Here is a 23,132-nt window from a genome sequence, read left to right as displayed (position 1 = left end):
AGTGTAAGATAGCAGATGTGCAAAAATACGTTGAAAATACACAAGATAAGTAAGATGACTTTCTGGCTCCGGCAGTGGACATTTGAATGAAGGATATAAGATATGCATAAATAATAGAAAATAGAATATTTTGCTTAATGAAATATGTAAAAGAATTATAAACAAAATTGATTAGCACCATCATTTTCCACTTAGAGCAAGATTAGATATGGCTGCATAGGAAAAGTAACATTTGAGATGAGCTTTTGAAATAGAGGTGCGATTCAGCATTACTTAGATTTTTTTTTAATATAATTTTAAAATCCCAAACACTACTTTTAAAAAATATCTTAACCACATGAAAATATGATTTGCATGACTGCATGTGTAAAATGATATATTGTTTTCCTTCTCACTAGATGAGAAGGGGCTGGGGGAGAGACATAATTTGAATTCCAAAATTAAAAAAAGATTGAAAAATACTTTAGCCCTTAGAATTCGACAGGTTCAATTATTTAAATTTTGTGTAGGCAAATGTCAGTTCAGGGCAGGTAGGTAGTGAAGTGGATAAAGTACCAGGTGCAGAGTCAGGCAGACCCTAGTTCAAATGTGGCCTCAGACACTAGCTGGGTGACCTGGGCAAATCAAAGTTGTTTGCCTCAGTTTCCTCATCTTTAAAATGAGCTGGAGAAGGAAGTGGCAAAACACTTTTAGTATCTTTATCAAGAATACTCCCAAGTAAGATCATGAAGAGATAGATGGGACAAAAATAACTGAACAGTAACAAAAATGTCAGTTCTGACAGTCCTGGTATGTTGGAGATTATATTGTATCATAAATGTTCAGAAACTAAGAACATTGCAGTATGAATATACTAAATCAGACAGTAATTTGATTTCTCTTTAAGATGAACAAATTGCTTTATTTCATGCATTTAAATGCATGTTAAGTACTGCAAACTTTTCCCATTACCTTTCTCTCAAATACTGTTAAGCCATGTTGTTCAGTGTTGCAGCCAAAATACAGAATTCACCCTTTACTATTCAGCATCATCACAATCCATTTCTATTCTCTTCCCAAATAATAGGCTTATGAAGCCAACCAAGCCTTCCCTCATTTAATGCTGTTCCTATAGACCAAAGGGAAATATTATAGTTTCAAAATTCAAATGGAAATAAATGGGACAGAATTTATTCTCATATGCGTTCCCTATTTCATTATAGGAATTATTTTAAGTTTCGTTTTAAATAGAAGTTCTGTATGTGCCTTAAGTATTTAAATGTCTTAGAGATTACAGTTGCTTTATACATTAAAGATATGATATTGTTAAGTCGTTTTTTTCAATTGTGTTCAACTTCCTGATTCTCTTTGGCTTTTCTTGGCAAAGATATTGGAGTGGTTTGCCAAGGCCTCTGCCTAATTTTACAGATGAAGAAACTGAGCAACAGATGAAATGACTTGCCTAGGGTCATAGAGCTAGTAAGTGTCTGAAGCTAAATTTTAACTTGGGAAGATGTTTTACTGATTGCACACTCAATTTTCTATCTACTATACCACTTAGCTACCCTATGAATTAATTTCCAAAATGCTTTATAACAGTAACAGCTGGAAAGCATAACAGACTAGAGTTTGTTCCTTACATGTCCCCTTGGTTTCTAAGCTACTAGGTTTCACAAACCAATGGGAAGCCAGTGTAGTAGAGGACCCTTGAAAAATGAAGAGGGAAGAAGGCAACATTCATTACTTTTAAGTTCCACAGAAATCCAAGTTGAACATTCTCTTAGTCTCATAAAGTTTAGGTGATTGAGGTGATATAAGCAATTGTTATTTGGCTTTTTCTTGATTAGGAATTTAGATATCTATCTCCCCATCTGTCATTTTATAAAACGGATTTAGTTTGGGGTAGTTTTTAGCCACTTAAAGAAAAATAATTTGTAATTAACATATTGTATATGTTTTGTCAAGGGGTGAATCAATACCTACAGTAATACTTTAGCAATTTTGTATCAAAATTGGGTAGCAGTTGTTGGGAAAAAATCCTCATCACTGATAAAATTAATTTATGCCAAGCTTTTCTTTTCTTTCTTTCTTTCTTTTTTTTTTTTTGACTTAAGTGTGCCTTTTATTGCTCTTTACTTTTTATTTTATTTTATAATTATAAATTTTTTGACAGTATATATGCATGAGTAATTTTTTTTATAACATTATCCCTTGTATTCATTTTTCCAAATTTTCCCCTCCTTCCCTCTACTCCCTCCCCTAGATGACAGGCAATCCCATACATTTTACATGTGTTACAGTATAACCTAGATACAATATATGTGTGTAAATACCATTTTTTTGTTGCACATTAAGTATTAGATTCCGAAGGTATAAGTAACCTGGGTAGATAGACAGTAGTTCTAACAGTTTACATTCACTTCCCAGTGTTCCTTCTCTGGGTGTAGTTATTTCTGTCCATCATTGATCAACTGGAAGTAAGTTGGATCTTCTTTATATTGAAGATTTCCACTTCCATCAGAATACATCTTCATACAGCATTGTTGTTGAAGTGTACAGCGATCTTCTGGTTCTATTCATTTCACTCAGCATCAGTTGATGTAAGTCTCTCCAAGCCTCTCTGTATTCCTCCTGCTGGTCATTTCTTACAGAACAATAATATTCCATAACCTTCATATACCATAATTTACCCAGCCATTCTCCAATTGATGGACATCCATTCATCTTCCAGTTTCTAGCTACAACAAAAAGAGCTGCCACAAACATTTTGTATGCCATCTTTTCTTTTGAATTCTTTTAAATTTTTTTATTAAGGGTAGCTAGGTGGGGCAGTGGGTAGAACACCAGCCCTGAATTCAGGAGGACCCAAGTTCAAATCTGGTCTCAGATACTTAACCCTTCCTAGCTGTGTGACTCTGGGCAAGTCACTTAACCCCAGCCTCAGAAAAGAAAAAAATTTATTAGTTAGATATGAGTAGGCAAGTAGTTTCCTGTTATAGTCCAATTAGGAGAAGGGTAAATGAGAGATTTAAAGCATTAGACTTCCTGTTCTGTTACCAAGCCAGGGTCAGATAATTGTACTGGGATATAGAAGAGACTGAGTTTGGGCCCATATGCTTAGAGCATCTCCTAATTTCTGGGATGGGTTGTGTGCCAAATGAAAAGCTATTTGCCTCAGTAAAGTCAGTTAATTGTTGGTTCACAAAGAAATGTGTGTGTATATTTTACGCTTCTGGGGAAATATGTAAATTATATCTGTTGCCTATAGGCTCAAAACCAACATATGTCTCTCCATTGACCTCTATTTGATAATTACTTTTATTTCTTCAGAGACTGCAGGGTTCCATGTTTCATAGTCTTACAATAACTCCATACAAAAACACTGGTAGGATATTGGTATTTTGAAAATATGCCTTTATTTGGGGGAGAAGCTTAAGATCATTAGAGTGGCTTTGCAATTTCCTTAAAGCAGGGTTAAGTGGTGAGGAATATGGTGGGTGTGAGCAGGCTGCAACTATAAGCAATGAAGAACTTCAAAGAAAAATGGGAGAAAAATATGCTATTGAGGTTAAAGATAACAGAAAGATTAGCCAATCATATGGTTTAATCAAGGAATGGCAATAGATGGATAAACTGGGTGCTGCTCTGGATATTTTCTCATATTCCTCACTTATTTATCACTAACTTAGGACCCTTATATCCTCATTTGCTAGTATAGAATAAAAATCATCCAGAATCAGTGGAAAGGTGGGAATAAGTAAAAGGGTGTACCATTACCAGAAGAATATTTACTCTGCTTTTGTAACTAAAACTGTTCAAGAGCAGCCAGGTGAACTTAGAGTCAGAAGGAGTCAGGGTTCAGATCCCAAGTCTGACACTTCTTAGATATGTGACCTTGGACAATATCTGTGAGCCTAAGTTTTCCCGTCTATAAAATGGGGATAATATTTTTTGATATATCTGTATTAGTTACATAATTGTTAAATGTAATCCTTAAAGTGTTGCATAGATGTGAATTTGTTATATAAGAAAGAAATATACACCAAAGTAAGTACATCTTCAAGGTAAATTCAGAACAAATCTGAGTACCTAGGGGAAAAAAACCCCCAAAACATTTAACTATTTTGACACTTTGGTCAGTTCACATGGTGATAACTCTTGGAATTGAGGTTTAACTATCTATCCACTAAGCTCTTACTGAAAGTAAATGCTACTTTGAGGTTTTTCTCATTAGATCTCAAGGTTTCATTTATTGCTTTAGCTGTACTGCTAAAAAGAATGATAGCAATCCAAGAGACTTTATTTGAACAGAAGGGATTGTTAACTTAAGAGTTCAAGCACATAGATTTATTTTCATAGAAAAGTCTTAAAAGGTTAAATCATAACTTGAACTCTGTGTAGCTTATCTAGGAGTACACATTGTTCTGAAAGATAGCAAAGTCTAACCTTAACGATATGACAAAATTACTCATGTGATGGATAGAGCAGAGAGACAGGGTGAGGTCGGAGGGGACAGTTGTTTCCTAACACTGGATTTTTCTGAAATATCCTAGTGAGATCTGGATTTTTGACTATAGAAGATGGGGACAGAGTGACAGGAACACATATAATTTTGCTCATCAGCAATTCTTCTGAGGAAATATTTGAGGAATTAAGTCTCTGATTGTATATTTACCATAAACTTGTTGCTGATGAGCATTATAGGAGAACAGTTTTAAGCCTTAGGAAAGTATTTTTGGTAGGTCAAAATGTATCGAGTTGTTATAAGAATAATTTTGGGATATTGGCAAAAGTCCATGTTTATCCTAGGAATTTTGATTAAGGGAAGAGTGACTTGATCTAATAAATTACTTTTAACCAGAAACAATGGCAATACTTAAAGAGCTTTTTCTTGGATTCCTAGTATAGAATGTTGTGTCCTCCCTAACTTTCTCCTTGGATTAATGTTATAACTTTGAGCTTACATGATCTGGACAATGAAGCACTATTATAACTATGAATGGGAAGTTCTCAGAAAAGATTAATCAAGAAATAGAGCTGGAAATATTTGTGTTGCAAGACCTGTCTCATTTACTTTATAATTCATCATCGCGTTAGAAATGAAGACTTGATTGGCAACCACTTGATGTTAGTTGACCATCAAATACTTGATGCTTCAGGGAAATAATTCTGAAAGTGATTATCAGTCTTGAAGGTTTCCAAGATCTTCAAAGTCAAAGCTTTTTTCATAACATTAACAATACCTTATTTGTCTATCAAAGTACTCCTCCCTCTTTCAACTACATATCTGTGTGAGGTGAGATTTTCATCATACACATTAACCGAAACAACATTTCACAGAGCATTGATTTATTTGAGAATTCAGCCATCCTCTGTTAAGCTAGACGTTTAAAAGATTTGCAAAAATTTGTAAAAATAATGCCAGTCTTCTCACTAAATTTTTTTTGTTTGGGAACATATAGTTATTTTTTCCTTAAAAAAAGTTTATATTAACATGTAATCGATTTACATTTTTAAGTGAAGTAATAGTTAAATATTTTAAAAGTTATTAGCTATAATTTCTACTAGGGTAAATATCAATAAATATAATCTATATCAAAGTTCTTTGGAATCCTCAGTTTTTAAGAATGTAAATGAGTTCTGATACCAAAAAGTTTGATAACTGCTTGGTCTAGGACAAATCATGTGAGTTCCTGACAATAGTAAAGGGGAATGGGAAAGAACATGGTAGAGAAGGAGTATGGTAAAGACTGGAAACTTCCGGTTTCCAATGTTATGGAATATGATGTGCCTTAGAAATTTGGATAATGATTCACTCTTCTCATTTTCACTGATTTGTCTGACTTTTTTTTTCTCTGTAGCCAGAAGAGATTCAACAGCAGATTGTCAGGGAGACTTTCCACCTTGTCCTTAAGCGGGATGACAACATCTGCAACTTCCTAGAGGGGGGAAGGTAAATCAGCAATTTACTTTTTCTTCACTTATTTCAGGGTCTGATCAATTGATGAGTCCTGTAACTTCAGGCTGGTGCTCTTTAAGTATAAAACTGGATCTAGAACACTCCTAGGCTTTAGCCTTGATGGAGATATTTATGAAGAGACCCTGTACTTATAAATTCAGCTCTCTTGTGTGTTTCTCTTTTTTTCTCATTGTGAGGAAGGGCTATATGTCACTTGTGCGATTTCAATATGAATCTGATGGATTTTCCTGTGGATTTTTAGGCAATGTTTTATAGTGGAAATCATATTTATTCTAACACAATATTAGAGTAATATTGTGGGGTTGTCTTTTGTTTCTGCAGTTTGATTGGCGGTTCTGACTACAAGTTGATTTACCGGCACTATGCCACTTTATATTTTGTGTTTTGTGTGGATTCTTCAGAAAGTGAACTGGGGATCTTGGACCTCATTCAGGTATGTATGGTGTACTGGTTGAGAAGCAAAACAGGTACTTAACTTCCTGGGGCCTAATTTTCTTATAGGTAAATGCTGGCATATTGAGCTCCCTCCCAGCTCTAGATCTATGATTCTAGAATCCCAGGGTGAGGTGATAGTAAAATAGTTCCAAACTTTAGTCAGTGGTGATTAATCTTGTAAACTGCCTGCTTTACATTATCTTCGCTCATCTCCTTTGTCTCTTTGATCTCTTGGAGGCTCTGTGGAAAGCTCTGTAGTTGGTTTGCCTTGGATCACCAAATCACTTACTGGTCTCATGGGTTCTTTTACTAGTGTTTTACCAGCAGGTGGTGCTCTGAATCAAGTCCTGAATAACTGAGTAAAATGTGGGAGGCAGGCAAACCAAAGCTTAGATTAACTTTTGGTCAAATAAAAAGGAAACCTCTTGCTATTTAAAAACTTTTGGGCACCTCATGAAAGGAGAAAGTATTCCATCTGTCTCTGTAAGCTATGGAACCATATTAAAATATGAGGTTTTTTTTCTCCAGAAGCTTTTTGCATTCCCTGTACTGGGTTACAGTAGTGTTCAGTTAACACTTAATAATAAAAACTAATACATAAGATTGTTTGCTGGAATTCTTTTGAGACATAGGGGTAAGCCTAAGATATAGCTGTCCAACCCCCCAGCTATTTTACTTTTAAAAATATATGAACTAATTTTTCTTCCATTTTGGTCTAAATTTATTTCTCTTCTTTCTGTAGGTTTTTGTGGAGACATTGGACAAATGTTTTGAAAATGTCTGTGAGTTGGATTTGATCTTCCACATGGATAAGGTACATCTTGTCTCAGAACAAGGTTCCCAGCAAGTTAGGAGCTCCAGGCTATTTCTACCCTCTTTCCCTCATTATTCTTTTGTCCATCTTCCACCTTAGGAATGTCCCAAAACTACCTTTAATATATTTAGTTTGTGTTTTGTTTTCAAACTCTGCATAGCCTCTATTCATTTGTGCAGAGAGAATTGGGCATTCATTGAACTCAGAGTAATTGGATACCAGATTGAGATTTAGGAGATTATAAAATGTTATTTCATGCTTTGGCCAGGATCCATGGAGGACTTTTGCTGTAGTTTTCAAAGTATGAATTTGTCTTGGAGTGTGTAGTTACTAAAATGAAGGTGACATAATTCAGGGTTATGCTGTATTCCAATAAGTAGGTGACCACCAAAATCAGGTTTGGAATAGGAAGAAGGTATGAGTGGACCAGAGAATGTGTTCTTAGATCCATCTTCAAGTATAACTGTGGGATTTAGTCTATCCCTTCACTGTTGTGAAGGTAGGCTAACTGATGTAAATGAACTTTTCAGAGATTGAACATGAAAAGGAAGAACTTGGAGCCTGTATTATTGTACTAGTACAATATATGTCCACACTGTTATCTCCAGTATGAGCTTGCTCATTAGAAAATCTATTTATAGAAGATGACTCATGTTTAGTTATGTTCCCTTTAGTAAGATCCATCAGTAGGATCTATTGTCCCCATTAGAAGTTTGTTTTTGAGATAAGTTAGAGTCCACTACAAGACTTTAATTGTTAGATTAAATGTTTCTAAGGCAAATCATTGATAGTAATTTTTTTTAGGAGAAATTATTTTTCATTTCTGAATAAGTTCCTTTATCTCAATATTATTGGTCTGCATTGTCATTAAACTTAGGGAAGAATTTTGGAATGAAATTAGGTACTTTTAATTATTTTTGTTCTTAGGGGGCAGCTACGTGATACAGTGGATAGAGCAGCAGCCCTGAATTCAGGAGGACCCGAGTTCAAATCTGGTCTCAGACACTTAACACTTCCCAGCTGTGTGACCCTGAGCAAGTCACTTAACCCCAGCCTCAGAAAAGAAAAAAAAAAAAGAAAGAAAGAAACTAAATTATTTTTATTCTTGGATCCTATGAAATATGATTCCTGTAGCTCTAGAAGAGAGCCTAGAACATGTAAAGGAAAATCATAACTTTCTGCTTCCTCTTTCTTTACTTTACTTTGGATTCTTGGATAGTTATACCAGCTTTCAAAGCCTTTTGGGAAGATTTTAAGCAGTCATTCTGCTTTAATTATGGGAAAAAAATCCTAAAAGCCTCAAAGGGCTACTAGTATATGTATTTAAGTCATTTGAATTGTGTACTGAATAAGTTAGTTGTTAAAGCTTCTTTTTTTCCTATCATATAACTAACAAGGAGATCTAAAATAAAAATCTACTTCCCTGTTGCATTATTGAATGGACAAAGCCAAGAATAAATGGTTTTTAAAATGTCACAGGACATAATGGTTCCTTTCTTCTGTGCTTATTGATCTTTTTCTAATGTAATTTTTTGAACATTTGTACTAATTCTCATAAAATAATAAAACAGTTCAAATGCATTGGTATATTATAAAACTTGATCTTGAAATGCTGTAAGTAGACACAGAAAAGCTGTTGTAGTTCTTCCTTAAAGTGCTTATCTTCATATAGTCTCATAAAGGATATTGCTGATGTCACAAGTTATTTTTATAACTTATTAGATACTTCACTGTATTTTACTCATGTGTCATCAGAAAAGATTGTCCCCCCTGAGATTGTTGGGCAACAAATAATGCAGAAAGTAAATTAGAAACCACATCTACTTTGAGTGTCAAAAAGATATCTTGCCTAAGACATTTTTTTAGTTAGGTAAGACTTCAAATTCATCTTTGATTTTATTTCTGTTTCTGAGACAGATTTAACCTCTTCAGATACAGAAAATAAAGGGGGAAAAAGATGCTAGAGGTATCACTCTCATTCTTGATTTAAGTATTTTATTGCTTTAAATTTAGAGACACAGGGTAATGGCTCCATTCCTAGGTTTGTCTAAGCCCTTTGGGGCCTTTCCTCTTTAGAGTTTTACTGGAATGTTGTATTTCTTCAATCTCTGGAATAACCCTGGTTCTAAAGTGGCTATATGTTTTATAAATGATCCTATTGTGTGACCAAGTTTCTTCAGCTAATTCAAACATGACTGCTGTGCAACATCACTGTCATTCATTTCCAAGAACTTTTCCTATTTACTTTTAAGTCTTGACTAATTGAAATGAAAGCTTATAGCTGAAATTGATTAACTGAGATTTGTTCTCTCTTAAAAGTATTAAGGCATCACTTTAAGTGGGATCGAGTGCAATAAACTCTACTCTTATACTCTTTCCCCAGTTTTGATATCTGCTTTTCCCCGAAAAATCTATTGGAGTGTATTTGGCAAAATCTGTAAATCCAAATCCTGGACAGCTCTTTTAGTGTTTGGGAATGTTCTTCATTTCCTTTTTGAATGCCTTGCTGAGTGCCTCTGGAAAAATCTACATAGCATAGTTCATAAGCTGATTATTAACATTCTTTCATACTTATAAATACATAGTACAAATGATTTAAAGTTATAATAGACTGATTCTTATGTTGGTACTTTGATGGTCCTTACCTAACCTAAAAATAATAAAGAGACTATTAAACTACCTTTTTCATGTTCTCTGAGAATTATGGGCTTCTTTCCACAGGGATTGGGTTCTCTACAAGTCAGCCTTTTACCCTTTTGTTGAGAAACCAAATGAATTTGACTTGGTGTTTGTGTAGTAACACTGGGATCATTGGTTCTGGGGGACTGGATCCTCATTCTTTCTCTCCTATGGAGAGGCCTGTGTACTCTGTTAGTTCAATTCCCAAGTGCTACGACAAAACCAAAATTGGGTCCAAGAGGCCTCTGCCCACAGAGATTAGATACTTGGAGTTGATTAGAAGTTATCCCTGCACAATTAGGTGAGAAACTAAACCATTCTAGATAAAACTTGCATGATTTTCTCTGCCTATGGTCAAGACAAAATTTCTAAGTGTTCCTTTGTACATAACACAACAGATTTTTACAGAGATCTTGCTATCTTAAGTGATCCCTGTAAAGGTCCAGTCAGATTTTTGAGTCCTTGTACTAAAGGGCATCATTATTTTCCTTGAAAATTTTGACATTTTGTTCCTCCAAATGAATTTTGTTTTTTTTTTCTCCTCTGTAACGTAATCTTTTGGTAGTTGATGATTATGACCCTGAATAAGTAAATTAGTTTAGAAAGTATTGTTATTTCTATTATATTTCTAGCTTTTTCCCTAGGGTTCACTATATAAACTATCATATCATCTGCAAATTCTAATAATTTTGTTTTTCCTTTGCCTGTGCTTATTCCCTCAATTTCATTTCCTTATTGTTATAACTAGTGTTTTGTCACAATGTCATGTAATAATTATGGTACAAACATTCTTGTTTTTCTCATCTTATTGGAAAGGTTTTTGATTACTTTTTAATAAATCTTTTAATCTTTGATTATTTCTTTTTGTTTCATGGAGTCATTGAGTTCTCTTTGCTTTATTTTAATTTTCAGAGTTGTTATTTAGATAGTATTGTCCACCTTCTGTTGTTTTTTTTTTCTCTTTCTGATTCTTTCTACCAGTTAATTTTATCTTTTATCTCTTGCTTCATTTCCATATACTTATGTTGTCCTGGTGGCCAAGTTGTTTTTGTCTTTTTTTTTGAGATACTACTTATAGGTATTGTGGAATAACTATAATTCTTTTCTAATCTTGAGTATATTTTAGTCCATAATATTTCTTTATAATGTTTAGTTCTTCTATTTAATCATTTTTCCTACCTCAGTTTCTTATTTGTGATTTAGTGCCAATGAGACTCTTCTTCTTCCCCTCCACACAATTATGCCATGTTTAATCCTGACCCTCAATTTCTTGAGCTCCTGCGTCTGGCTTCTACTTCCTCTTACCTATCTACACAGATAGTGCTGGCAAGACCTCCTGGATTATCCACGGGATCATCTGTGGTCTCCAGAGTCCTTGGGAACAAATGAGGTCAGACTAAATGCAGATGTCTGTTTTTTTTTTTCCATGAAGCACTATAGTTTTCATCACCTTTCTTCCTCAACAGCTTCTCCTTTCAAACATTGCAGATTCTCTCTTCCAGCACTGAAGGCTTCAGGGACCCCTAGAGTTTCTCTATTCAGAACACTGGCAAGTTTCTGGCTTGTTTATCATTGAGTCTAGCTTCCCTAGTAGGACTCCTTTTAAAAACCTCCAGGCTTCAAGCCATTTAATTTATTTAGTTTTTGTTTTTAGTCTGGAGTTGTTGTATGAAGAAATTTATTTTTGTTTCTTTTTGATCTGGTGTCCATTTGGGTTCTTTGTCAGACTATAGTGGGATCTTCCATAACTCATTTTATTTATTTATTATTAGTATTTATTAAAGTTTTTTTTTTTTTCAGAGCAATTGACAATTCTTCAACATTAGCCCTTGCAAAACCATGTGTTCCAATTTTCTCCTCTTCCCGCACTCCCTCCCTTAAATGGCAAGTAGTCCAGTGTATGTTAAACATGGTAGAAATATATATTCTATAACTTGTTTTAAACAAAAGTACTTGGATAATGTTTTCACTATAAAAGTTTTCTAATGGGGGCAGCTAGGTGGCGCAGTGGATAGAGCACCAGCCTTGAATTCAGGAGGACCCGAGTTCAAATGTGGTCTCAGACACTTAACACTTCCTAGCTGTGTAACCCTGGGCACTTAACCCCAGCCTCAGGAAAAGAAAAAGTTTTCTGATGTGAATACAAATGAATAAAATAGATCACAGAGTAACCCATTCCATAAAATTCCCCTTAATTTTCTTTTAACATAGTCTAGGAAGGTTGTTACATAGGGTAGGAGTGAAGCACTGACTACAAATAATTTTTTCCAAAGAGAAGGATGCTATGAGAGGGAACAGAAATAGAGCACAATATCTTTTTTTTTTTTTTTTTTTTTTTTTAATTTTTTTTATTATATATATATATATATATTTTATAATATTATCCCTTGTATTCATTTTTCCAAATTACCCCCCCTCCCTTATTCCCTCCCCCCGACGACAGGCAATACCATACATTTTACATGTTACAATATAGTCTAAGTACAATACATGTGTGTGAATATCATTTTCTTGTTGCACAATAAACATTAGATCCGAAGGTACATGCAACCTGGGCAGACAGATATTAGTGCTAACAATTTACATTCCCCTCCCAGTGTTTCTTCTCTGGGTGTATCTACCTCTGTCCATCATTGATCAACTGGAAGTGAGTTGGATCTTCTTTATGTTGAAGATTTCCACTTCCATCAGAATACATCCTCATACAGTATCGTTGTTGAAGTATACAGTGATCTTCTGGTTCTGCTCATTTCACTCAGCATCAGTTGATTTAAGTCTCTCCAGGCCTCTCTGTATTCCTCCTGCTGGTCATTTCTTACTGAGCAATAATATTCCATAACTTTCATATACCACAATTTACCCAACCATTCTCCAACTGATGGACATCCATTCATCTTCCAGTTTCTAGCTACAACAAAAAGAGCTGCCACAAACATTTTGGCACATATATGTCTCTTTCCGCTCTTTAGTATTTCTTTGGGATATAATCCCAGTAGTAGCGCTGCTGGGTCAAAGGGTATGCACAGTTTGATAACTTTTTGGGCATAATTCCAGATTGTAGAGCACAATATCTAACAAACAGAGCATGGAGAATTTTTTGAAGAGGGAGTAGACATGAGTGTTTTTGTCAATGGGGAAGCAGCAGTTAGGGAGTGTGAAGAAAAGTAAGACAGAGGGGAATATGTTGGGGAACATGGGATGAAATAGAATCACTTGTGCATGTAAAGGGGTTTGCCTTGGCAAGAAGTGCTATTTCCTTGTGTGGAGGAGGTAGTAGGGGAAGACATTTAGATAATATGGTGTGATATGGAGAGAGGAGAAGGAGCTCTCTCAATGAATGGCCTCAGTTTTTTCAGTGAAATATGAGGCAGGGTTCTCATCTAAGAGGGTAGGGAAAAGCTTAACCATGGAAGGTTTGAAGAGAGATGAAAAAGTCTGGAAGTCACCGGGGAATAGGATAACAAATCAATTAGGTAGGTATAAAAAACATTGCCTATCAGCAATGAGGGGGTCCAGATGAGTTATATATCATGAGATATAGATAATTTAGGACCAGATTCTGGAGGGCCTTATGTACCAAGAATTTGGATTTTCTTTATATTGTAATAGTTAGCTATATCCTGTGGAGCATAAAGTCCTTTACATACTCTCACTTTTCAGATGACATTGTGTTGGTGGCCTCAGACTCTAAAATATCTCACAGCTTCCTGGAAGTGATCTGTAAGTCCTAATCCTCTATGTAGGAAACATCAAGTAGGTGAAGAATATTTTGTTCAGATATTTGGATGGAAAACCTATAGAGGTTGTCTATCATTATGTGTATATAGAACTGATGGTACAAGTGACTAGAGTTGGGTCCAGAATTAAACAAAAGGCAAAGAACAGGATTATTTGTTTTCAGGAATTGCAAAGTTCATTTAATGATGCTTAGCTTCTCCCAAGGACAAAATAATACCCATCTTTTTAAAACTAATCTACTAGTGCTATTGTAGGACTGTGAGACATGGAACATAACAGTCTGAAGGATTGGAAAAGAATGTTGCACAGAGGCCAGTGGATAGCTACACAGTAGGAGTGAGCAGTTTACAATGTATAACCAATCAGATATTTTGAAGAACAGAAGAACAAAGATATCATCAAGACATTGTATGATAGGAAGAAAAAATGTCCTGGTTATATGATAAGGGTGAAGGATGGCAAGGAGATAGCTTGAGCTCTCCTCAAAACATCAGGACATCCTCCAGCATGTTGAGAGGATTGTGTTGAATTTACAAAAAGAGTGACAAAAATCTTCCAGGGCAGCTGTGAATGGACTGCAGCTTGGGTTATTGGAGGAAACATCCACATCTATAAGATGTTAAATCCATTTGAGAGAGCTAGTTGAATAAGGAAATGACATGTGTTAAAGCTATGTCTAATTTTTTCATTGATTTTTTTCTATTTCTTTATACATTTATTTTCTCTCCTTTACTTTGTAACAATGAGTTACAATTTTTTGCATTTTATAGTATTTTATTTTATTTTTTTTTACATGCAAAGAGAGTTTTTAGCATTAATTTTTGTTAGATTTTTGAGTTGGAAATTTTTTTCCCTCCCTCTGTTTCCTACCCCTCCCCAAGTTCACAGTCCCATATAGGCTATACATGTGCAATTATGTTAAACATATTTCTATATTAGTCATGTTGTTAAAAAAAAAAAAAAAAGAATCAGGACCAAAAGGAAAAGCTTTGATCTTCATTCAGATCCTATAGTTCTTTCTCTGGATGTGAATAGATAGCATTTTCCATCACAAGCAATAAGTTACAATCATTATAATCAAACAGGTTAAGCAGAACTGACCAAAAAATGGCTATGACTAAGAGTATATACACTATTCCTTTTTCATAGTTCCCTATTTCTTTAGCAAGAAGGGGGAAGTTTGTTTTATTATCTAGTTGCTTTTTTTTGTTTTGTTTTTTATCAGAATTGCTAATTTGAAGCATTATTTTAGGGAAATTATTTTCTGCCTTTCTTGTCCTGTTAATCTGTAACTGGTTAACTTTTTTTTTTTTTTTTTGATGATATAAAAGCAGAGCATTTGTGTTAGATCATTTCTTTATAACATTCAGAAATTTAGTCTGTGTTAGGTTAAAATAACAATAGTAATTTAATAAAATGTAAAAATATATTTGGGCATTGTAATTTAATAATTCATATTTGTATTATGCTAACCTTTCTTTTTTTTATTATTATATATTTTTTTATAATATTATCCCTTGTATTCATTTTTCCAAATTATCCCTCCCCTCCCTCTACTCCCTCCCCCCCGATGACAGGCAATCCCATACATTTTACATGGGTTACAATATAACCTAGATACAATACATGTGTGTAAATACCATTTTCTTGTTGCACAATAAGCATTAGATTCCGAAGGTACATGTAACCTGGGCAGACAGATATTAGTGCTAACAATTTACATTCACTTCCTAGTGTTTCTTCTCTGGGTGTAGCTACCTCTGTCCATCATTGATCAACTGGAAGTGAGTTGGCTCTTCTTTATGTTGAAGATTTCCACTTCCATCAGAATACATCCTCATACAGTATTGTTGTTGAAGTGTACAGTGATCTTCTGGTTCTGCTCATTTCACTCAGCATCAGTTGATGTAAGTCTCTCCAGGCCTCTCTGTATTCGTCCTGCTGGCCATTTCTTACAGAGCAATAATATTCCATAACCTTCATATAACTGGTTAACTTTTTACCAACTTCCCTTCTATGTCCTAAACTACTCAGTATTGCTAAAGAAAATTACAAAATGTTTATTTCTATCCATTATAAATTTATGTTTCTTAACTTCAGATACTCTCATTTCCATTTCTATGTTCTTTTATTCACCTCTTTTTAAGTTCCTTATCACATTCTCTACAGCAACCATTTAAACCATTTCTATCTCTTTAAACCCCACCTTCCTTTACCATTTATTTTCTGGACATCTCTACCCAGATGTCCCACTGTCATTTCAAATTCAGTATGCTCAAAACTGAATTTATGCTCTGTCTTTTCCTTTAATTTGTTATTCCTTTGATTTCCTTTTTTCTGTTAACTAATCATCTGACTTATCTTTGCTTGGAAATCTGTTATCATCTTTGACCTCTTCCTTTCCCATACCATCCACATTTATTTAGTTCTCCCTCTTTGATATCATAACTTCCTTCTCATTCCTGTTGATACTACTTTTTCTCATCATCTCTTGATTTCATTACAGTACCTTAATCAGACTCCCCATTCCCAGGCTCCATCTTTCTAGCACATTGTTTATATCACTACCAGATTAATCATTCTTAGGGGCAAATCTGATGTTATTCTTTTGCCTAATATAGAGCATGTCACACAGCTGGCACTTAATATGTTCTTATTGATTATTGCGTAGTGGCTTCTCATTTCCTAAAGGACGAAGAACTAATTTTTTGGCATTTAAGTCTTCTATAATCTCATACTAATTTATTTATTTATTTGTTTGTTTATTTGTTTTCCTGAGCCTGAGGTTAAGTGACTTGCCCAGGGTCATACAGCTAGGAAGTGTTAAGTATCTGAGGTCAGATTTGAACTCAGGTCCTCCTGAATTCAGGTGTGGTGCTCTATCCACTGCACCACCTAGTTGCCCCATCTCATACTAATTTAACTTAAATTTATTACTTAATCTCATATTCCTTCCAAAAGCCCCCCAACTTGTTGAAGTTCTATTCAGCCTTTAAACCCAGCTCAAATGCTACCTCTTCCATGAAGCCTTTCTTTATTCCTTCACTTGGAAATGATCTTTCCTTCATTAACATTTTTTAATTAAAATAAATTGAAAGTTTCAAAACGTATGCATAATTTTCACCATTCACCTTTGCAAAACCTTGTGTTCCAAATTTGTTTTCCTTCCCTTTGCCCACTCCCTCCCCCAGATGGCAAGTCATCCGATATGTTAAACGTGTCAATTCTTCTATACATATTTCCACAGTTATCATACTGCACATGAAAAATCAGAGCAGAAAGGAAAAAAATGAGAACGAAAACAAAATGCAAGCAAACAACAATAAAAAAGATGAAAATACTATGTTGTGATCCACACCTAGTCCCCACAGTCCTCTGTGGGTGCAGATGGTTCTCTTCATCACAAGACCATTGAAACTGGCTCATCAGCACTTTTTATCTTCATTATGGTCTATTTTAATTTTTTTTGTATTTCTCTTCAGACCAAACTCTGCCTTTGAAGAACCATGACTAAAATTCATCTTGCTCTTTTCTATTGTGTGGCATAGTGAGCTATATATAGTTGATGCTTCCATTAATTAAATTTATTGTTGCATTTGGATTAGTAGAAGGGGAGATTGGCATCAAGAAAACTTAGAGGACTATTGAAGTAGTCTTAGTTTGAAGGATAAAGGCCTGATCTAATGTTTTTAACAATGAAAATAAAATGGAATGGGAAGATAAGGGAAATATTAGGAGAAAGAAAGGTGTAGAAAGAATCTGAGTACTGAATGGATTTGGATAAGAAGATGGAAGGTGGTAAACGAATTATGATATTTTGAGCTTAGGAACCTAAAAGAATAATTAATTATACTCTTGATAGATAAAAATGGAGATGTCCAAAAGATGAGGTAATTTGGGGGAAAAATGACAGGAGAACTTGAATCTTCTCTCAGAATCACCACTTACTAGTTGTGTAAATTTGGACAAGTTATTTCATCTCAGGTGTTAATTTCAATATCTATAAAGTACCAAGGCCTAGATGACTTCCATTGTTGTCAGTTGAAGGAACCAAAAATGTTTTGTCTGAAGATGAGAAAATTTAGGGAAACTTGATAGCTGTTTTCAAGTATTTAAAGGATTGTCATGTGAAGGAGGGACTAAATTTTTTCAGTGTAGTCACAGAGGGTAGAACGTAGAACAAATGGTGAAAGTGGTGAAGAAGCAAATTTATGTTCAATGTCAAGAAAAATTTCCTCACACTTAGAGCTACCAAAAGTGGATTGGAAGGCTTAGAGAGACTATGGCTTTGCCCTTTCTTTGTAGGTCTTCAAGCAGAGGCTGGATAACCATTTATTGGATTTGTTAGAGTGGGTATTTGTTGTTTGTGTGTGGATTGAATTAGATAATTGTTTAAGGTCCTTTCTCATTCTCAAGTTATATTATTCCATGAAGATCTCTTATATTTGTGATTTCATTAATGTTATTTTTAATGTGTTTGACTCTAGACATGCTAAATTTGAGATGAAGGTAAGACATTCAGGAGGAAAAGTTAGAGATGCTTAATAGGTTAAGATAACATACATATTTGGGAATATTTTTTTAAAAGTGATAGTTGAAATTATGTGAATAAATTAATTCTTAAAGAGCTATTTATTTAGATAAAAACGTTTGGGGCAAGGCTTTAACCTTTTATTATACCTGCTATAGGGTTGAAAGTCCTGCTAACCTGGAAAATCTTCTCATATAGATCTAGGGATGGACTTTGTCATCTGAGAAACTTCCTAGGTAAGTTAGGAAAGACTTCATCAGATTGACTATGGTGATGAGTTATTTTGCCCCAGCGCACCTCCCAAAGACCATCAACTTTAAGGTATCTGAGGATTATGTTTTGAGTTGTTAGAGAGGAGTACCTACATCAGGCTTACAGTCTTTTTCTTCACCTCAACCCCTACCCTCATTGCAAGGCATCTTTAGGTATACATACTAATGTTCTCCCAAATAATCTTAATTTCTTAGTTCCTTAGTTTACCCAATTCATCTAAATTCCCACTCCCCTAGTTCACCTCATCTATATATAGAAATAGAATGGTCTTGATTTTATTACTAACAAGTGTTCCATTTCCTGAAACCCAAAATTACTTTATTTGTTTTATTTTAATTTATTATCATTCTAACTTGGTTAGCATTCCACCTCAGACACTTACTGGAAGTATGGTCAGGGGCAAGATAAGTAACATCTCTGAGCTTTAGTTTCTGGAATTATAAAATGGAGATGATAATATTTATGGGACCTACATTACAAGATTATTTGGAGGATATAGTAAGTTCTAGTGCCTGCTGCTCTAAGGCTAAAGGTCTGAACCCCGGTTTCTATTGAAGAAGAAAGGGGAAAAAGTGAATGATGAGATCAGAGGATAGAACAGAAGGAAGTATAAAAGAAAACACAGAACAGCTTTGGAACTAACATGCAAAATATAGATTTTAAATAAAAATAAATATATGGACTTTAAAAAGCAAGCTGTATATAAGGAAGATTCATGGTTTTTAAACAGTACTCCTTCAGTTGCTAGGATGTTAATATATATTAGATATCATATATATATATATATTTTATTGGTTATATAAATAACAAAAAATAAAAAATATATATTTTTAAAGTAAATTAATATATGAGTTGCCTATTTATCTGTAGCCTAATATAGAGAACCTTGGTTACCTAATTGCACTTTCCTGAGTTGCTTGCAATGGAAAGTGTGTATAACAAGGCTCACAGAACCCATTTAAAAAGATTAATCAGTTTACAGTCCTACCTGGGATACTTTAATGAACCTGAGAATACATAGCTAGACTCTCTATTTTTATATATCTTGTAGAACTGGGATCAAATGATGTATATGCTTTATTTACATCTTAGATAGGAAAATGAGTACTCATAAAACTTGGTGGGGCCTTATCTCTGTTGAAAGGCAAAAAGACTCACAATTGTTAGTTAATTCTAAATGACTCATTGAAAATAGTGGAAAGTCTTTGCTATCCATTGACACTGACTACTTGGGACTTTTAAGTATTTCAATTTTGTGGGTGGGTGTATGAAAACTCCTCTTGCTCTTCCTTCTACCTCTTCCCTTTACTCCCATTATGACCCTCCTTTTGTTGTAATGAATAGTTTTTGAAGCATCACTTCTCAACATGGATCTGTATTTCTTCTTGAGTCATTTCAGTTTTGTCTAATTCTCCATGACCTTGTTTGGGGTTTTCTTGGCAAAGATCCTAGAGAGGTTTGCATTTTCCTTCTCCAATTCATTTTACAAATAAGGAAACTGAGGCAACCAGTTAAGTGATGTACTCAGAATCACACAGCTAATAAGTGTCTGAGGCTACTCTTCTGTGTCTAGATCCTCCTAACTCCAGGGCTAACGTTTTATCCACTGGGTACCTAGCTTCCCTATGGATCTTCAGAATATTTCCTATTTCCACAGCATATTCTACTCATCAGTAGTTTTATAATCATTTTAAAGTAGTTCTTTACAGCCTTCAGAGGTGAAGTGATAATACTACTCTGTTTTAGAGCTAAGGAAATTGAAAAAAAGATTAAATAAAGATATCTTGAAAAACCATTTCCTTTTCCTAATATTCCTATAACTGTCAGGGATATACTGTCTTTTTCTTAGAAACCCTTGAATAATATTTGATGTTTACTCTTTTTGTGTCTTCTTTGTTAAAATTAACCAAATTATACTGATATATTTTTTTTTCACTTGTTCTTCTATCATATAATTGTAATTTAGACACTTCATTTGTAGATTACTGCAACATCTTCCTTCCATCTTTCTTTTCTCTAAACCATGTGGAACACTGTTGCCAAACTGAATTCCCTGTAATTGTATCCTTCTTGGGCTAAATTCTGGTAGTGCCTTCCAATACCTTTTGTATCAAGATTCAATTCTGCCCGTGTTTAGAGTCCTCCATAATCTGGACCTAACAATCATTTCAGTATATCATTTATAATTCTCAAGCACAATCTCTGTGCCAATCAAACCAGTTTCCTCTTCATTTTCCATGCATGCCATGTAAATGCTACATCATTCCCAGCCAAAATAACTTTCTTCATGTTTTTTTAACAAATGAAGCTCCAAATCCTATCTCTGTACCTTTACACTATCTATCCCTCTTGCTGAGTATATTCTCACTCCACTACTGTGTCTGATTCTTTTTTTCCCTTCTAAAACTCTGCTCAAATTACACGTCTATAGTAGTCTTTCGTGGTCCCCTTCTCTTCTAACTTCTTGTGTGGGATATCCCCCTTCTCACTCCCCAGCTTGTTGTATATTGTTGATGCTCATTTTATTCCCCCCCAAAAAATGTAATAACATAGAGAAAAGACAGAAAGAAAGCTATAAAATGCTCTATAAAAAAAAGTAATTCTTGCTTGGATAGATTATAGAGTAGGAAGGGGTCCAAGGGGCTCTGGGAGGATCATATAATATTTCTGTGTCCTTTCCTTTTTTCACTTCATATTAAAAATATATAATTGGTCTTCTGTGAAAATATAGGAATTACTAATTAAGGAATTTAGGTAATTATGATAACTCTTCTCTCTCTGGAGACAACACTAGTTTTTGTTGATTAGCACTGTAAGCCCTTCTCCTGATTCTGCTTTGAGTGCCCTCTAAAGCTTTTTCCAGAATGGCAGAGCTTTCCAGAGGAACTGAAATTTAACACAAATTCAAGCATAGAACATTAACTGTCCTCCCAGAAGGCAGTTACTTGGAATTTTTAAAAGGGGAAAAGGAAAAGGAAGAAGCCAAAGGGGAAAGAGGAAGGGAAAGAAATAAGCATTTCTTAAGCATCTTCTTTGTACTAAAGCTTTGGGCTAAGTCCATTATAAATATGTCATTTGACCATTAAAACCTATTAAAAACCATAAAGGAATCAGGAAAATAGGCTCCTTGGTAAAGATTCCTTTTTAAAATGTTAAATGCTTTATGTTTTAGTTTTGTCATATATCACTGGAGTCAGTGCTGAATGATAGAAAGAAACCCACAGTTACCTTTTATCGCTGGCTTTTTTGAAGTTTATATGCTGTAATATTGTAGTTCTCTTGATTTAGTAAACATAGTTAACTAGCATGTTGCAGTTTTAATTGGTATTACAGTTTTTATCATTTACTTTATTAAATAACATGAAAATGATACTTTATTATATTTAAGACCACTCTCTCAGGAATCCAGCTTTCTGCCAGTTAATTTAAAAAGTGATATCAAACTCAAATAGAAAGACATTCCATTTAGACCACATTTTGGCTTAGAAAACCAAAAATTAACATTATCTATAATTATATTATATTTTTATTTATTTTGTTAAACATTTCTGAATTACATTTTAATCTCATGGCTTTCCATCAACAAGTTTGACACATTTGATTTAGAACATAGTGCTATGTGAAATGTTATCTATTACTTCGAAGTTCCTAGTAGAACACTATACTCAATAAATGTCCACACATAAAAGGTAGAGGCAGGGGTAGTCATAGCCTTATGTTTGAAAATAACTGCCCTTTGTTTCTTTTTTTCTCTTTTTTTTAAATTTAATTTTTATTTTATTTTATAATTATAACTTTTTTTTTTTGACAGTACATATGCATGGGTAATTTTTTACAACATTATCCCTTGCACTTACTTCTGTTCAGATTTTTTCCATTCCTCCCCCAACCCCCTCCCCCAGATGGCAGGCAGTCTTATACATGTTAAATATATTACAGTATATTCTAGATACAATATATGTGTGTAGAACCGAATTTCTTGTTGCACAGGAAGAATTGGATTCAGAAGGTAAAAATAACAGTTTACACTCATTTCCCAGCGTTCCTTTTCTGGATGTAGCTGATTCTGTCCATCATTGATCAATTGGAATTGGATTAGCTCTTCTCTATGTTGAAGATATCCACTTCCATCAGAATACATCCTCGTACAGTATCATTGTTGGAGTGTATAATGATCTTCTGGTTCTGCTCGTTTCACTTAGCATCAGTTGATGTAAGTCTCTCCAAGCCTGTCTGTATTTCTCCTGTTGGTCATTTCTTACAGAACAATAATATTCCATAACCTTCATATACCACAATTTACCCAACCATTCTCCAATTGATGGACATCCATTCATCTTCCAGCTTCTAGCCACTATGAAAAGGGCTGCCACAAACATTTTGGCACATACAGGTCCCTTTCCCTTCTTTAGTATTTCCTTGGGATATAAGCCCAGTAGTAGTATGGCTGGGTTAAAGGGTATGCACATTTTGATAACTTTTTGGGCATAATTCCAGATTGCTCTCCAGAATGGTTGGATTCTTTCACAACTCCACCAACAATGCATCAGTGTCCCAGTTTTCCCACAGCCCCTCCAACATTCATCATTATTTGTTCCTGTCATCTTAGCCAATCTGCCAGGTGTGTAATGATATCTCAGCGTTGTCTTAATTTGCATTTCTCTGATCAGTAGTGATTTGGAACACTCTTTCATATGAATGGA

General features: G+C 34.5%; 1 protein-coding gene across 1 annotated transcript in view; it reads left to right on the top strand.

Annotated features, from left to right (window-relative positions):
• Positions 1–23,132, top strand: part of AP3S2 (adaptor related protein complex 3 subunit sigma 2) — a 46,170-nt gene that overhangs the window by 1,655 nt on the left and 21,383 nt on the right. Inside the window, exons 2-4 of the mRNA XM_074295156.1 lie at positions 5,841–5,932; positions 6,281–6,392; positions 7,137–7,208. Of these exons, the coding sequence (XP_074151257.1) occupies positions 5,841–5,932; positions 6,281–6,392; positions 7,137–7,208 (276 nt within the window). The remainder of the gene's footprint in view (positions 1–5,840; positions 5,933–6,280; positions 6,393–7,136; positions 7,209–23,132) is intronic.

This window comes from Sminthopsis crassicaudata, chromosome 2, assembly GCF_048593235.1.
Source record: "Sminthopsis crassicaudata isolate SCR6 chromosome 2, ASM4859323v1, whole genome shotgun sequence".
In the NCBI taxonomy this organism is placed as follows: domain Eukaryota; kingdom Metazoa; phylum Chordata; class Mammalia; order Dasyuromorphia; family Dasyuridae; genus Sminthopsis; species Sminthopsis crassicaudata.
Note: the sequence above shows the minus strand (reverse complement) of the source record. Positions and strands in the feature narration are given on the sequence as shown.